Source organism: Neltuma alba, unplaced genomic scaffold, assembly GCF_004799145.2.
Source record: "Neltuma alba isolate B1F8T4 unplaced genomic scaffold, ASM479914v2 tig00013022_pilon, whole genome shotgun sequence".
NCBI classification, from domain to species: domain Eukaryota; kingdom Viridiplantae; phylum Streptophyta; class Magnoliopsida; order Fabales; family Fabaceae; genus Neltuma; species Neltuma alba.
Window position 1 is genome coordinate 1 of NW_021637369.1, and position 17,811 is coordinate 17,811.

A 17,811-nucleotide genomic window follows, 5' to 3' on the forward strand; every position below is an offset into this window, starting at 1 on the left:
ATAGCCTGCAAAAAGTTAGAGTTTACCTTGGCATGGTAATTTGGCACCTGTAAACTTTTTCCTAATTTTAAAAACAAAGTAAGGATACCCTAATTTTACCAACTGCAGAGCAAGAGATTTGATAAAATTAGTTCATTGACAGTCATTTTTAGACCATACTCAACACAGACAACTTTAATTTCTGAAGATCTCTCTGATTTCTGTCGACTCCCGCAGATTCCAGGAAACACAGGCGCTGTTGCTAGAACATGTGCAGCATCAGCTGTTGGACTGCACTTGGTTGGGGTGAATATTGCTTCCCTAAATCTCCCCGCATTTCATCTGACATTGAGAATGTAGTCACCTCACATTTTATTCTATCAAAATTTGCTACCGACGATGGTGGTATTACCCTATTATTTCAGCCAATGGCATTCAAAGTGGCAATAAATTAAAGCGAAGCGAGCAGGACTGGATTACTGGCCGTATCCATGTACACATGTTTGATGATTTCTTCCTTGAAATCCTCTATTCTATGAGTGCTCCTCTATTCTGCCCCCTTTATCTCCTCTGATTGTTTTTCCCCACAAGGTAGGATTGTATACTTTTGGAAGATCTGGAAGTTAAATCTGATCTGATATCAACACGATTGCATGAGTTTCCCCTCCCTTTTTTTTTTTTTGAGTAAATTGCACTTTTTTGTTTGTTTAGCTTTGTATTTGTTTTCCAGCATTAATGCAAAATTGCAGATATGTGGTTGTTTAAATTCATGATTCATGGGCAGACTTTCAAGATTATTTCAGGAAGCAGGTATATATCATTCCCAAAGTAACTTCTGCTAACCTTTATTGAAGTCTTTCTTCTGGATTGAATACCTTACATGGTGTCCGGAAGTCACATTAGACCTTAATAAATCTGAGTCAAGCTGGCTGAGCTCACTGGGGATAAAGCTCTCCAGCACCTATTTTCTTCATTCACAAGTCTTGAATGTGAAACTTTATATAAAGGGAATTGTCGTCATTGTCACTCTGATAAAAAATTGTTGGTTATATAGTCTTCCTCTGACTCCACATGTCACCATTGTTTGGCGCAGGAGGGTGAAAAGCGGCTGCTAGCATTTACTAAGAGGGGAACAAAAGTTCATTCAGTGAGTTGCCAATCCTTTTGATAAGTGACTTCCTCTAATGATGTCATTTCTCTCTTTCATTCTTTCAGCCCTAACTGATTGACAAATTTGTCTCTTCTGTCATTACTTTTTCTATGGTTAGCTTGAAATCTTTAATCATTTACTTTCTTTTGAACCCATTTTTCATTAAAAATAGATAATCACTGTCTTTCATCTGATGCGCTAGAACTCAAGGAGATATGCAAGTTGACTGAAGAAAGAAATGCTGAAACTATGCCACAGAGTTTGAACCCTATAATTGGCACAGTTCCATATATGTGTGTCTATAACTTGTGAAAAAGAGGGAAAATAGTAAGTGTATTTTCCAATTTCCAATTGGAAGATAAATAGTGAATAAATGCAGGTATACCAATATTAGTACAAGGACAAAGAATGAGGCCAACAAGGATCAACTTGTAACTATTCGGCTATAGGGGCTTTTGCATTTACACTATATGAAGCACAACAGTTGAACGTTTAAACTCAAGTCAACATAATAGTTTTTGAGAGTAAATTACACACGTGAAATTCTATTTATCTGTCTATTTTCAAAATCAATTTACATCTTCGCCAAAATTTTGCCAAATTATACACACCTCCTGATTATCTTCAATCGATACAAAGGCCCAAAAAAGCGAGTATATGACACGAACCTTCCTAGAGTTTGAAGGAAAAAATGCATAACTTCTTTCGTTCCGAAATATGCACGTATCTCCCCTGCAAATAAAAAGGAGGTCTATGTAATTTTATTTTTCCTGTCGTGGAGGTACACGTGAGTTTTATAAATATAAGAGATAAATTTTTGTGATGTTTGCCAATATTTGGAATGGCCCCTCTGGTTTTATTTTTTGTTAAAGTGTGTGTTAATATTGAAAATAAAATAGTGGTATGTATAATTTCAAAAGAAAAAGAAAAAGAAAAACTCCAAGAATTTGTAGAACTTACTAATACTCTTGTAATATTCCTTTACCTTGCAGGAGTTTTCTTACAGAAAAGGCGATTATCTTTTATTTGGTTCTGAGACGAGTGGGTTGCCTCCTGAAGCCCTGCAAGACTGCAATTCTGAACCTTATGGTGGTGGTACTATCCGAATCCCAATAGTTGAAACTTATGTCAGATGTTTGAATCTTTCTGTAAGTGTTGGCATAGCATTATATGAAGCTTCCAGACAACTGAACTACAAGCAAATTCAAACACCTTCTGTAACAAGTACTGATACAGCAGAATCATTAATTACTGAGGACATTTTTGGTTGAAAACTGAAAATTACTACTGCAAATTATAAAACATCCTAACCAGGTGTATTTCATTCTTCCAGGTTGAGCATTACTTTTCTTGATCAATTCAGGTGCAAAGATCTATTAAATATAATGGGATGGGACCTAGTCAATTATAAATGTCCTGTTGGTCACGTTTTCTAGTGGGGTTTACTTGTTATATGTTTATATGTTTATTTATGACAACTTTTGAGTGTAGCATGTTGCTTCTTATCTTGTCTTTGGCTGGGTCTGAATCTAAGGTGTTCGAGTGGATCATTATTGGGACCAGGTCGAACGATGTGCCTCCAGCTTGGAGCTCATTTGGAACACAGAATGGGAGAAAAATTGATGAGAAAAAAGAAATCTTGAGGGTGGAAAATGTCAAGAGATATTAGTTAAGTGATGATTATAATAAGCATTGATTATATGAACTAAATACACTTGTTTAGACTGATGAGGTTTTGGGGCCTGTTTGGATGCCTCCAAAATCATGGTTTGGAAGACAAAACCATGATTTGGGTGGGATGTCACTCAAACAGTATCAATTTTTTCAGAACCTTGGTTTGCTCTGAAACCTTGGTTTGATGCGGTAAAACCATAGTTTGCCCAGAAGTGGAAATTTGTCGCTTTTGGGGACTGAAATTTGAATCAGTAGAGTGATAATGAAGAAGTCAGAGGGCCAACAGTATATTTGACCAAAAACACCCCAATTATTTTGTCAGCTCGAAATCACCCAGCGGTCACAAACATCAATTATTTCACCCATTACCCAGTGAAAAAAAAATCATTTTTCTATTAATTATATTATCTTATATATCATTAATTATGTTAGTAAAAATTAATTTATTAATAATTTTTATTTCTTCAAATCAAAATATATTATAAATCTGTCTCTCTATATAATTATCATATTAACTTATATCTTTTTTAGTAATTTGTATATGTAAAAAGTATTTCTGGTAACAACTATCCAAACATTCTCACTTTTCAGAATTATTTTTTACAAAATTTATTCTCTAGAAAACTATTTTCCAAACCATAGTTTGGTTTTATTCAAACACCCATCTTGATAGGGCTTATTAATTAAAAGTCTAGCATAGCCATAAACACCAGTTGTACCTTATGCTTCACACGGAATAGTTAAAATTGACCAAAACACGCAATTTGATCCTTTCACGTTGTTAGGACTTTATGTTATGTCCAAAACTTGGAGGGCACAGCTTCAATGCTTCATGTCATGTGCACTTTTTTTTTTTTGCTTTGTGAGGACCATTAATCTTTGGTCCTCCATTGTTTCCTTTCGTCTTGGATTTTCGCTCTTCATCATCCTTCAATCTCATCTTTCCGGTAGCAAGTAAACTCTCAATTTTAAACCAGACTTGCCTTTGCATGTGGTGTTGAAATGGTGTGCTTTCCTTTCTTTTTTTTATTCCCTAGCCTCTCTTTTAGTTAAAAGGGAAAATACTTACAAATGAGATCGAATCTGTAATCTCCTAGTTATGGAGAAGCGCCTATATTATTAGGTTACAGGGTCTTTGGCGGAATAGAGCGGTTTATCCGCCTCTTAAGCAACTTCACTGAGCTTCTCAGTTTGATTGTGTAGAGTTAATTTGTTAGTGATGAAAATGTTGTTATATTTTCACTTAGTTGACTAATTTTTCAAGATGCAAAACCTTTTTTTTTTTTTTTTTTTTTATGAAAGTCTTATAATTAAAACTGAAGTGGTAGTATTTTTTCACGATATTTTTTGCTAAGCATTAGTTTGCTTGCCCATCCTGTTTTATGCAATCCCATTGGTGCTATTTTAGTATAATTATTTATGATGTTATGAGAAAATTAATCTAACAATTTCTATAGTTTTATCAGGTCTCTAGAATTAATTTTATTCATCATCACATCACCCTTAAACTAATGGCATGCGCAAGTTTTATCACGGGAAGGACTAGTACTAGTAACTAAGCAAATAATAGTTAAATACAAATTCAAAATTTAATAATTTGGTGAAACCATAGGAATTAACAGATTAATTTTCCTTAATTTTATGGGAGAATTGCAATTAGGTCCCACTCAAGAGAATTAAATGCAAAAAGATCCCTTGAAATGATGAAATTATTCTGAAGTCCTAAGGAATTTTTTTGCAATAAATTTTATTTGTTTAATTACCAAATTATCCTTCTTTTTTTTTTTTAAACTTTGTATTGACAACTGAAAGAGCAGTGGTTGACAATTCAGGGTACAAGAATTGATAACTATCGCGGCTGGTTTGATAACGCGTTTTCTCAACATATCATATCATAAGTTGTCAAACCAGCCGCGATAGTTGTCAACCCTTACACCCTGAGTTGTCAACCACTGCTTTTTCAGTTGTCAATGCAAACTTAAAAAAAAGAAGAAGGGTAATTTGGTAATCAAACAAATAAAATTTATTGCAAAAAAATTTTTAGGACTTTAAAATAATTTCATAATTTCAAAGGATCTTTTTGTATTTAATTCTTTTGAGTGGGACCTCATTTTCATTTTCCCTAATTTTATTCTTAATAGCAGCCGATTGCCTCGAATGAAAGTTAAGAATTAGGTATGAGGAAATGTTAGATGGACCCACTTACAGCCAATTTCCAACTAATGATTGGATGAAAAGGCGGACCCATCCTTTGGATGCCATCACATGTATATAAACACCTTGTCGGAAAAATAATCATTATAAACATATCACAATCTCATACTTTATCAAGTTTATAAAATTTACCTGGATTTTACCCTATTTCGTGCATATGAGTATAATTTCTTTTTTTTTTTTTGGGTATTCGAGTATAAAAAATATTTTAACAATAGTACATAGTAAGATGCAAACTTAAGGCCGAAGAATAATAATGGAAACCAAAAAATAAACAATTTATTTGGTTTTAAGTTCATATTAACTTGCGCATTTTAGTATTAATTTTGATTTTCTTTGAATGTGTTAATGTTTTTTGACTTAAACCTGTATTCTATTTCATTATTGCATTATGGTAAGTCTGTTATCAAATGTTGTGTAGGCTATCCTCTGATAGAATACACTTTAACAATCAAAAATTAAATTTTATTTAATTTTTATACTTAATTTGGCTTTATTTTTCTTTTTGAATTTATCTGCATATATATCTTAATATTATTTGTGTTATGATTTAAATTGTCGCAATTAAATCATTATTCTGTGTTTTTCAGTCTATGTTTTTATCTTATTTTATTTCTTGTTGATTTTATGTTGTTAAACATGCATAATGAACACTAAATAGTCAAATTATACTCTCATCATTTTGCCACCACCAAATTTGGTCTAAGTTTTAAACATAAAAATTTTCATAAAAATGAATTCTTAAATAAATAGTCTTAAAAAGATATGGCTTCAATAACTTTTGGATATCAAACTTTTGAAAAGATTTAATAATGTAATTTATATTCTTAAAAGAATTAAAGCAGCGAGAGATGGCTCTACTTTTCACATCTTTTTGAGCAATTCTGCTTTTGTCATTGTTTTCTGCTGCCAATGAAACAAAAATGGTAAATAAAGTCTGAAGAGCACAAACCACATCACGTGAAATCAAATTAAAGGAAAAAAAAGAAGTGAAGAATAATAAATATGGATATGCATATGAGAATGCCTTAAAAAGGGTGCAAAATAGACTAAAAATAGTTAAAATTAATTCTCAAATTTTTATTTCAAAGAAGTAATATAAACTAAAAATTATAAATAATAATGAATAGAAAGACCTAGTTTCTTAAAAGAAATAAAAGCATTTATCTAGGATCTCAATCACAGTCTTATCCATATATAATTATATATATACACAAAGGAGAAATAAAAATAATAAATAAAAGGTCTATTATTCTATGCAACACTTAAATGTATAGAATAATGTACTGAAACCCAGAAAGGATGGGGCTTTTATGAAGGCATCTTTCATTATTGTGATCTCTTTAACATACCAGAAAGTATTTACACATTTCGAAATGCCTTATGAGTGGAATTATTATGTCCTCCACAACTTTCTTTTTAACCTTTAACATACTAATGTTAAATATTAAAAATAATAATTATTGGAATCTCTTGGGAAAATAATCATATAATATTATATTTACTTCAAACTCATGCACTCTTCTTCTTTAAGCTTTTGTTTGGCAAGTTGTTCTTTCACCCGAAGACACCTTTTATTAGTATGTTGTTTGTAGTTATATAGAAGCCTCATCGTATAAACATGCCTTAAGATTTTTTTTAAGAAGAAATTAGATATAATTCCTTCAACTTTATGTCATACTCCTCTGGTTCTATTTATAAGACATAGAGAGAAGTTTTTTTATCCTATTTATAAGCTACTTTATTAAATTTTTACTATGAATGTACTATATTGTCCTTCATTTATTATAGTATAGAGAGTTATTTATTTTGAAATGTGTATATACTCCTCCGGTCCTTAATATAGGACCCAATTGTTGAGTTGGTTTTGATTCTAAATATAAGACCTATTTATCATATTTTTAATTTTCTGTAAATTACCTTATGGATACTCCCTCAACTATAATCAAGTAGAAGAGGAAAATGGGATATTAAGAAAGATGATTATGGTATTTTAGGAAAAACGTGTCACGTTTTTTATAATTAATGAACTTACCTAATTTTCTTAATCTAATCAAACTAGTTAAATGGGTCTTATATTAAGGATCGGAGGAGTATTAAATAAGGATAAAGTTGAAAAGTTGTTATATTTTAATAAAGAGTTAATGTAGTTTAATGTTCTTCTTAGTTTATATAAAACATGTTAGAAGTGCGTTATAAATAAAACTAGAAGAGTATATAGAGAATCTTCTTAAACTTTTTAGAGAGTTTATATGCATATAATTTAAAACCAAGGGAATTATCTATACACACAAATACTCCCTCCGTTCCTTATTATAAGAGACGAATAACCGAATTACGTTGATCAAAAAAACAGTTAAAATTAGTTAAAAACAATCAATGTGTAAAAAGTATAATTTCTTTTCCAAAAATACCCTCATTAATAAGGAGAGAGAACGTGAGAGATAACAATAGTAAATTATTAAAAGAAAGAGAAGTGGGAAGGAGAGAGAGTGTGAGTTGGAAACAATAAATATGGGTAAAATAGGAAATCAACACAAAAAAGTAGAGACAACTTTTAAGTGTCTCTTATATATAGGAACATGCCATAAGCATCAAATGTCTCTTATAATAAGAAACGGAGGGAATATAATTTAACAAGAGTATATAATTGATGGCAGGAATTTATATATCTATATAGAGTTGAAAGTCCAGGTGAGTTGGTTATTAAATTTTAAAGCTTGAGTGAGTTATCTGTAAGTGGTTGAGAGTTCTGAGAAGTATTGAATAATTTAGTTTTTTTAACGTATAAAATAATTGATTGATTCAAAATTTTAATACTGTCTCTGGTCCTTAATATAAAATATCGTTTGACGTTTATTTTGATCCTAATTATAAGACTCCAATCCGTTTTGTCTATCATATTTATGTATTCTTTCCCAATATAGTCTTTCTAAAAATGGTAGTTTTAACCAATAAATTTGATTAGCAAGGATATTTTAGAAAAAATAACATCTATTTATTAAAAATAACTAACTTAACTTATTTTCTTAATCTCCTCAAATTAGTTAACTAATTCTTATAATTAAGACCAGAAGTAGTATTAAATAAGAAAAAAGGAAGCCTAGTGCAATCATAATAATGGAGGCGTTTGGCCAAAAACAAAAATCATAATGGAGAAGTCCTTGGTCATCATGTGAAAAGATAGGGTATGGCCATGATCTTGTGTCGGTGATTATACCCAAACCTCTTTCATTTATTAACCACAAATTAATCCACTCACTTAATTTTGTGTGTGTGTGATTTTTGCCCTTGACAAAGGTAAAAGCACTTTCTCATAGGTATAATTGTGGCTTCCATGTGTGTTAATCATGCACATTGCCTTTTACCTTCCGCTCTGAGCTTCATACTCAATTTCGTTACTCTCAAACTTTTTTTTTTTTAATAATAACGCACAATGATATTAATAAATAAAAAATGGCAGAAAAAAGATATGAATAAATAAAAAGAATTCAATAAGCTCTTGGTGGAAGACATACCCTTATTTCATTAGTGCTAAACAATATATCGAATAGGATTACTCTAAATAAGAGGATACTTATGTTTAGCAAAAAAAAAAAGGAAAAAAAGAGTACAATAAGCTAATATTTCTAAGGCGGACGAAATTTGGCGTTTGTCAAGTAACTTTTTTTGTTACCTATGCTCATATAAATGTATTTACATAAAACTTAAAATCAACCACATTGTCATGACAAAAAGCCCGCATTTTTTAATATTTTACAAATAATATCTCTCATAAATTTTAAATCACCTCTAGTCTCTAATATAAGAATTAGTTAAACGATTGAATTTGATCTTAAATATAATATCTTGGTCTATCTTATTTTCTATTTATTACACTCTAATAACAATTGATAATATTTAAAAAATAAATAACAACACATCTTTCTAATCATTTCTAATTTAGAATTTTAAAATTTTAAATATATTTTTCTTAGGATTTATCCTAAAATAAACCAAGGAAAAGTACAGAAAAAGATTCCCAGCAAGTTATTACAACTTTACAAGCAAACGTTTCCATTTCGTCTGGGAATTTCGCTCCCTAATTTTGTTTTTATCATTTTGTCATTATTATTCCTAAACCCCACAAAAGAAAATGGAGCATGGGAGTGAAAAGCTCCAGCAAAGCACTGAATGACATTGTAATTTTATGCATTTACTAGGGGTATTTCCGTCAATGAACACGTATGCTATTGGCCTATTGCCTAGCAAACGAAGCTATGGTTATACTTATACTCTTCCTTATAAGCATCCTCACCTTCTTCAGATATTCATGCACTCGCTATCGCTTCTCACTCTCAGAGACAACTATCCAGTACTCTCTCCCTCCGTTCTCTCTCTCTCTCATCAGTTCCCTCTACAGAGAGAGACACTGATGGCTTCCTTTCTGTTTCTGGTAACTCTCATTCTTGCCGTTGCTTTTTCCGTTCACTCTTGCCCTCCGTCTGACCGGGCGGCACTGTTAGCCTTCAAGGCCGCACTCACCGAACCCTACTTAGGTATCTTCAACTCCTGGACCGGTACAAACTGCTGTCTCAACTGGTACGGCGTCAGTTGCGACCCCTCCACCGCCCGCGTCGCCGACATCAACCTCCGTGGCGAGTCGGAGGACCCGATATTTGTGAAAGCTGGTCGCTCTGGCTACATGACTGGCACCATCTCGCCGGAGATTTGCAAGCTCGATCACCTCACCAACCTTGTTGTTGCTGACTGGAAGGCCATCTCCGGTGAGATTCCCGACTGCATTGTCTCCCTCTCCTCTCTCCGCGTCCTCGACCTCATCGGTAACCACATCTCCGGTGAGATTCCTGCTGGAATCGGGAGCTTGCAGCGGCTGACTGTGTTGAACCTGGCCGACAATGCCATATCAGGTAGGATCCCGCCCTCCATTGTGAACCTCGCATCACTCATGCACCTCGATCTCAGCAACAATCAGCTCACTGGCGAACTTCCCACCGATTTCTGCAAACTCAGTATGCTCAGCCGTGCGCTGCTGAACAAAAACCAACTCACCGGCTCGATCCCGACGTCCATCTCTTCGATGAACCGGCTCGCGGACTTGGATTTGTCCATGAACCGCCTGAGCGGTTCAATCCACAGCGAACTCGGTTCAATGCCGGTTCTTTCGACACTCAACCTGGACAGCAACTCTCTGTCAGGTCAAATCCCTCCAAATCTGCTGGGCAACTCGGGTATGGGCATCCTGAACCTGAGCCGAAACGGGTTGGAAGGGCAAATTCCGAACGTGTTCGGGTCAAAATCATACTTCATGGTGTTGGACTTATCCCATAACAACTTGAAAGGTCCGATACCCAGTTCGCTATCATCGGCCAAGTATATCGGCCACCTGGACCTAAGCAACAACCACCTGTGTGGATCCATACCCGTCGGGTCTCCGTTTGATCACCTTGAAGCTTCCTCCTTCGCTAACAACGACTGCTTGTGTGGGAATCCCTTGAAGACTTGCTAACAAGTGACCCGACCCGGAAAGTCACCTATCTGGTTGATTCTCACAAGCAAGTCACGGTCAAGCGTATCTGTGTTTGATTTTTGTTATATTAATACATAATATGTAATGTGTGATATATCTGGAAGTTAGGGCTGATATGTTACCCAGTATAAAATATTTTGCATTTTTTGTGGATGGGAAAAAAATTAAGAAAAAAGAATACTAGAGGGAAATTTCTCAAAATAGTAAAATTTTTCTCAATAATAAAAAATATACCATTTTGGGGAGTTTTTTTTAGTATTATTTCTTTCTATTTTCCTCTTAATTTTTCCTCCATCTAAATATAGTCTTAAAGTGGACTTAAGAAAGAGGAGGAAGGGAGACACGCAAGTCTGTTGGTGTATTAGTGTGTATATTATTGTCATTCTTAAGTTGTTAACTTCACAATGAAATTTGGTCAAAAAAAACTTCACAATGAAATATTTTGAAAGATGTTGAAATAATGGGCAAGTTAACTAAAGGTGGGTAATCTGTGAGCATAGGTCAAGAAATTGGATAAAGCTTTTTATTTTATTGGGTTTTCCTTTACTATTTGCATAACACGTGAGTGTTGCTACTTTATTGGGAACGTATGGAGGCTTGAATCTTGATATTTTGATTTTTTTTTTCCATGATAGTTTAATTTTACTATTCACTTAAAATTAGATTAGATAATGCACCTTGCTTTACTTGGAACATGAGATAATCCAATTAATCATGGTAAATAATACATATTTGACAAGTAAACATTAATTACTCTCCAAAAAAAATTTATGTTGTGGGTTAAAATCTTTTATAGAAGTGATTTATGTTGTGAATCCTTTATATATATATATATATATATATATTTGTTTTTCAATTAACAAACAACTTATTTCAACTAAATAGAACGATACATGGTAATATAGGCCTGCCCTTTAACAATGCTAGAACAAAACACTAACCAGAAAAACCTAAGCGATGGTAAGTTCATAATCCAAACTAAAAATGTTACACCAATTCAACCATATACAAATATGGAAAACACAACAAAGAGTGAAATTAAATGATCTCCATAAGTGCCTATGACGGCAAAGGCACCCCATAGGATATTGAGCCAGCAAACAAGTGCCTCATATCAAAGCCAGATACATTTTTTTTAAAAATTGTTTAGATGAAGTTTTAATAGTTTGAACTTATTTATTTATAATTTTATGTTATAATAATAGCTTTTTTAAAAAAATTATTAAACATGAGTCATTTAAAATTTAGTCTACTATTTGAGAATGTGTAGCAAAGAGAAAATCAGCCAAATACGAATTTGAGACATTAACGAATAACAAGAGTGAAAAAGAAAATTTATGGAGAGTGAAAAAGCTGTGAGAGGGGAGAAAAATAGTAAAAGGAGGTATTAAAGGAGCCAACCTAACAGGCTGCCTTTTATTATTATTTGCATTGAATTGAATGGAATTAAATCATGTGGGCATGGTCCCCTGCCTCACTGACATCCCCATTCAAATCGGTACTCTCTGCTCTGGCTCTCTACATGTGATGATGCTCTGCACCTATATTTATACCTCCCTCGGATACTTTCTCCTTTTTACTTAAGGACATAGTTTCAGAATATTTAATTACAAGAATTTAAATCAAGTCAATAAGAAGCAAATAATATCCATCAAACGAATTAATTGTTAGAATTTTAGAAAAAATATATCATATTAACTAATTTAACTTACTTCTTTAATCTACTCAAATTTTTTAATTATGTCTTATATATAGGACTGGTATCAACTCCCTAATTAGTTCATATGTTAAGGGCAGGAAGAGTATAAGTATATTCTTACCTTTGTAAGTTACAGGGTGCTAATGACCATTGCTTGCCAAATTGAATGGAAGAGACTGGATTCTTCTTGAGTAACATCATGCGTTCCTACTTAATGAATAAATAAGAACAGAGAGAATAATAGAAAAAGAAGCTGGAAATTGCAAATCCCAAATCAAGTTTGGTAACACAATTTTATTTGGTATTAACAAATCTGAATTTACAAATGGCAACAAATTTTTGTTGACATTCCTTGTTTGGCACTTACAAAATTCCAACTTCTTTTTTTGACATTGTCCCATAAGAATAACAATGTTATTTGATAATTCTATTAAAAAACACACACACACACACATCTTCTAAAACATGTATTCATATTTTTTGGGGGTCAGGAAATGTATTATTCCTGACAAGGTAACATTGGAGTTGAGAGGTGTGGGTGGGACTGTGGGAGAATTATAAAAAGAAGAAGAAGAAGAATGTTGAAGGAAAGCATAAGATGAATGCAAAAAAGTTAAGCGAACCCTCACAATTATTATTTGAAGAGAGTTATTCTGTTTCAGGCATCCATAACCACGTGCCTTTCTGGTTCTTAATTGAACACCAATTTGAATTAATTTAGGCTCAGAGCCCAGACACAGAAAACAATTGTTAGAATAATTAGAAACCAAGATACTCCATACAAGCGGCTTTGTATGGAATATTATGAAGCGAAAGTTGTATGAAGATTTTGCATTAGTGAACGAAAATAGGGAATAGTTATCAGAAAAAATTGGTCAAGAGTTCCATATTAAAAAATTAATTGTACAAAGGCACCAAAGAGCCCATATTTTTTAAGTATGCAACATCTTTTCAGTTATGTGTAAATATCATTTATATAGCTGAAGAAAAATTGCACCCATTAAAAATATATTGCACATGAATTCTTAAACAAGTTTGAAGTACTTTTGCACAATTTATTTCCTAATCAGGTACTTTTAACCAGTTTTCTACCTAGTCCACAAAATAAATGACAGGTGAAACTTTTTATTTTATTGATGAATCTAAAGTAACAAAGAGCATGTGAGCAGAACGCTGCAAACACATACGCATTTTTAGTTTAAAATTTCTGACAGGACATTTTTCCTCAGGCACAAGAACTCCCACCAACAAAAACTGGTTGAAGGAAGCTAACTTTTAAAGTTGGAAAATTGAAATGGCAATATAATGATAGTAATGTGCGGGACAGTTTGTTTATAATTCGGATTCAAACCCAATATTCCAAAATCCTTCTGGAGTCATAGGAGGAGCATATCTATAACGATGCCTGGAAACACCATCAAGATGTTCACATCGAAAATTCCGCCTACTACTATCAGGATCCTTACTCTCGTCACTTGGAAGAACAGCATCATAGAATTTCTTGCATTGTTTGCATTCAATTCCCTTCAACTTTTCTCGCTCAGCTTTCTTCCTCACTGGTTCAATGTACTTAAAACTCTTCTTGCTCGCATTCGGAACTGAAGGTTGCTTGCTTGGGGGACTGCTTTTGGCATTCATATCCTGTGTTTCATCATCTGAGCTGCTCATGCTAACGTCTCTCTGTACTGGCTCTGGCTGGTCTTCCTTATTTGAACCTCTATTTAAATTTGCTCTGATGTTCTCAAGAGGAGTATCGAGAAAATCATCATGTGGGTCATTACCTACTCGACTTTGGCGAGACCGGGTTTGTCTCCAAGAAGATGCAGGCCGCTTTGTGCTAGATGGAGAGGTCAATTTTGTGTTGGTGGGGTATTTTGGGCCACGATGTAAACTAGAAGAACGAGGAATGGTTTTGATTCCTCTGTCATCCTCGACTATTTCTTCCTTTACTTCGTTCAGATCGCATCCAGCAACAAAGATATCAGGGGTTTTGTTTTCAAGACCTGCTATAAATGAAAGCACATGATGAAAGATGAGCCTAAGATGTGCACATTCAAAATATCAACCAAAGATTTAGGCAACTGAATTTATGCATGTAACCCAGTTAGACAAGATGGAATGAGATCCACTCTAGAGCAAACATTTTAGATGATGTGCATTTTCGAGCAACTAATAATATCAATAGAAAATGTGATTACCTCCTAAGTCATCCTCTAAATTTTCACTCTTTACTTTTGCTAATTTATGATTATCTGTGGAGGTGTTTGAACTGGGAACCGCAAGATCTGAAATAACAAGCAATACAGGGTTAGGAGACAAAGCGCACTGTCTGGGCCTTGGTGTGCATCTTATGGATACAGCTTTGCAAAGCTACACAAGAACCACAAATAATTCAAACGACTAAACACAGGTAAGTTTTTTATGGGCTTACTAGCAAAATCTCTAATAAGAATTTAACAAATATTTTTTTTTTAAAATGCAATCAAAAATTATAAAATTATCCACCTGTTACATTTTGATGGAGATTGATAGCATACGACTAATAAACTGCATATTTTTCCCAATCCAAAATACCTGATAAGTCTACTTAATAGAATCAGTTAAACAATCAGAAGAAAACGAATATAACGGGAACATGAGAATTTTGTTTGGCTGGTGGGAAGTAGAACAATCAAATCTTACCTGATGCCACAATTGGATCCTTATGCTTGTCCAGATCACTTTCATTTTCCAGTTTGTCCCGGGGCAGCATATTTTCTGAGGTAAGACCCACCTTCTCACGAAGGTAATTGTGCTGAGATTTCAGCCTTTTATAAGCATCAGTGACATGCAACCTTTTCCTCTTCTCAGCCTGCAGCTCAGATGATATTGACTCAACTTCTTTAAGCACCCTTTGATATGAATCAACCCCTTCAGATGATTCCCCTCTTCCAGTACTCGATTTATGTGGCAGATTGAATTTCTCCTCCAAACTTCTCATTTTTTCCAGAAGAAGTTGTTTCTCCTTCTCATGCACATCCAACTTTTTCTTATTCTCCATCAGTTCTGAGCTCTGTACATCTATTTGTTTAACCAATTGTTTCTGCATTTCATCCTTTTCCTCGACCTCTTGTGTCTTAATACTGAGGTTTTTTCGAATTCCTATAGCTTCTTCACCCATCTCAACTATTTGAGCCAAAAGCTGCTTCCTCTCCTTCTCAGAACCCTCAATCTCAGAGGTCAATTCCAAGTTCTTAGCATGTAACGTTTCCCGCAACTTTATCTCTTCTGCCATTTTCTCGTCCTTCTTTCTTAGGCCAAGCTTGAGATCCTTTACTTCTTCCTCCAACTCTTTCACTTTGGCTATCGACCCTCTGGTCTTTTCAACATACTGGTTCAGTACCCCCTCCCTTTCCAAAATCAAAGACTCTTTTGACTGAACCAAATCCACCAAATTCTTGTGCAACACTAATCCTTCCTCAATTTCCTCACTCTTCTTCCCGATCTCCCTTTCCAGCTCCTCAATTCTGAGCTGTCTAGCTAGCAACTCCTTCTCCAATGGCTCCTTTACTTTGGCCTCCTCAGCCTTCAACAGCCGATTTTCCTCCAGAACTCGTTGATTTTCAATCCTCATTTTCTCAATCTGGATTAACAATTCATTTTCCTTCTCCTTCCACTGCTCTTCCAGAGATTTTCTGGCCTCCGAGTAAAATTTGTGAAGAGCTTTAGATTTTGACTGGAAATTGGGATAAAGCTTCCTACAAAATAAAAACTCTATCTGCGAAATCCTATCTTTAGCTTCTTGTATCGAAGCAACTAGTACCGTACTAAGCCCAGAAATCACTTTCTCATCATCGCCATCAAAGGGATACCCTAATTTCGGAGACTTGAGAGAGAGTTCCTGCGCATCCATTTTTCAATTGACAGACACATACAACAGAGAGGAGTTAAATGCGAACAGCGAGAACGAAGATAGCTTACTTTAAGGATTAATGAAGATTGAGATCAGTTTACAGCAACGAACAAATTTTTGAAGAAGGAAGGGTTCATGGTTTCCGGTTTCTGCTATAGTCTTCGCGCGCGAGCTTCTCCCTTTGAAAATAGCTTCGCGCGGAAGATTTGCTGCATGAAATGAAATTCGTTTCAGGTCATTTTCCATGATACCACCTCCCGTTATTAATATAAAACTTTGTTTTCAGCTCAAAAAATATATATATAATTTTATTTAACTTTTATTTTGGTTTTAAATACAGTACTCCAATCTATTTTATTTTCAATATTTATGTATTTTTTTTCAAGATAATCCTTCTAACAATGATAGTTCTAGCTAATATACTTAATTAGTAAGAATATTTTAGAAAAAACAACACTTATTTATTATAAATAACTAACTTAACTTATTTCCTTAATATTTTCAAATTAGTCAACTAGCTCTTATAATTAGAGCCGGAGATAGTATTCAATTTCTACTTCTAAATATTTTGTTAATAATTTAAACATATCTTTTGCAAGTTAAAATTTGTATAGAAATAATTTGAAAATCATCGCCTTTTAATCATATTTTAAAATAAACGAAAAAATAAGTAATTTAATTACTTAAATAAGTCAATACATTTATAAACTAAAGGTGGTAGCGTATACACAATCCTATCTTTATTTTATTAAAGTTGCATAAATTTTTTATTTCTAAAGGTGATACTAAGTCTTCTTAATTCTGTCCAATTGATTTAAAATTTCTTTTTATTCTCAAAACTTGCACCAATATATTATAAAAGAAATTGTATAATTTATTTCTTGAGTTTTCCTAAAATTAATGTAAAATTTTTTGTTTTGTTTTTTGAATAAAGATGATACATTCTTTTTTAACCAAAAAAATAAAGATGATATGTCCATTCAAAGAGAATTACGACAACATAGAGTTCTCTATCAATAAGCTTCCTTCGTTCTTCTCCATCTTCAAGCCAGGGTGGAGGATTAAATTCCATCTTCTCCAAGGATGTGGTTGCCCATAAAGAGCACCAAAACTAGTTACTTGAAAAAGTGACAATGACCAAAATTAACAAATGAGGCTCTAAAGTTCCAAAAGAATTTTGATAAAAAAAAGAAGATAAAAAAGCTAACGGCAGGCTTTTTCTTATCAAAATGCTATAAACAACAACAAAAAATACTTAAATGCTACACCATGAGAAGTATTCATTGAAATTCTATATTAGAAGTCATTTGCTGCATAAATAAGTTAAGAATTGTACAAAAATCATTTTTTGCTATGTTAAAAATTTGATAAAATTGAAATCATTCCTGGCATGAACAGTAAAATCGTTCACGTTAAGAACAATTTCACTTTTATCTATTTGTGAAATATTCTTGCATCTGAATTCAGCAACACCTCCTTCATAATACCATGGGAGTGATTTTTCATGTCAACTCCTTCCCAACGCTAGCCTGTGAAACCACAGTCATCAGTGCATGCTCTATATTTTACATGCCCATTCTTGCTTTCTCTTCTCCTTCTTGCTCTCTGGTTTCACTCTTCTCATTCTTGCAACATCCTCGCGTGTATTTACATTCATGTTAAGTAACCTATAC

General features: G+C 33.5%; 2 protein-coding genes and 1 pseudogene across 2 annotated transcripts; 2 read left to right on the forward strand and 1 right to left on the reverse strand.

Moving 5' to 3' along the window:
- Positions 1-168: 168 nt before the first annotated feature.
- Positions 169-2,400, forward strand: LOC114733646 (putative tRNA (cytidine(34)-2'-O)-methyltransferase; annotated as a pseudogene).
- Positions 2,401-9,408: 7,008 nt separating this feature from the next.
- On the forward strand, positions 9,409-10,711 carry LOC114733649 (DNA damage-repair/toleration protein DRT100-like). Its single transcript, XM_028921143.1, has one exon. The coding sequence runs from the start codon at positions 9,432-9,434 to the stop codon at positions 10,524-10,526; it is 1,095 nt and encodes a 364-aa protein (XP_028776976.1). The 5' UTR covers positions 9,409-9,431; the 3' UTR covers positions 10,527-10,711.
- Positions 10,712-13,377: 2,666 nt separating this feature from the next.
- Positions 13,378-16,138, reverse strand: LOC114733627 (protein gamma response 1-like). The gene is made up of 3 exons (XM_028921121.1): positions 14,929-16,138; positions 14,445-14,531; positions 13,378-14,249 (listed from the first exon to the last, which is right to left on the reverse strand). The coding sequence occupies exons 1-3, from the start codon at positions 16,136-16,138 to the stop codon at positions 13,579-13,581; spliced, it is 1,968 nt and encodes a 655-aa protein (XP_028776954.1). The 3' UTR covers positions 13,378-13,578.
- Between the last annotated feature and the right edge of the window lie 1,673 nt (positions 16,139-17,811).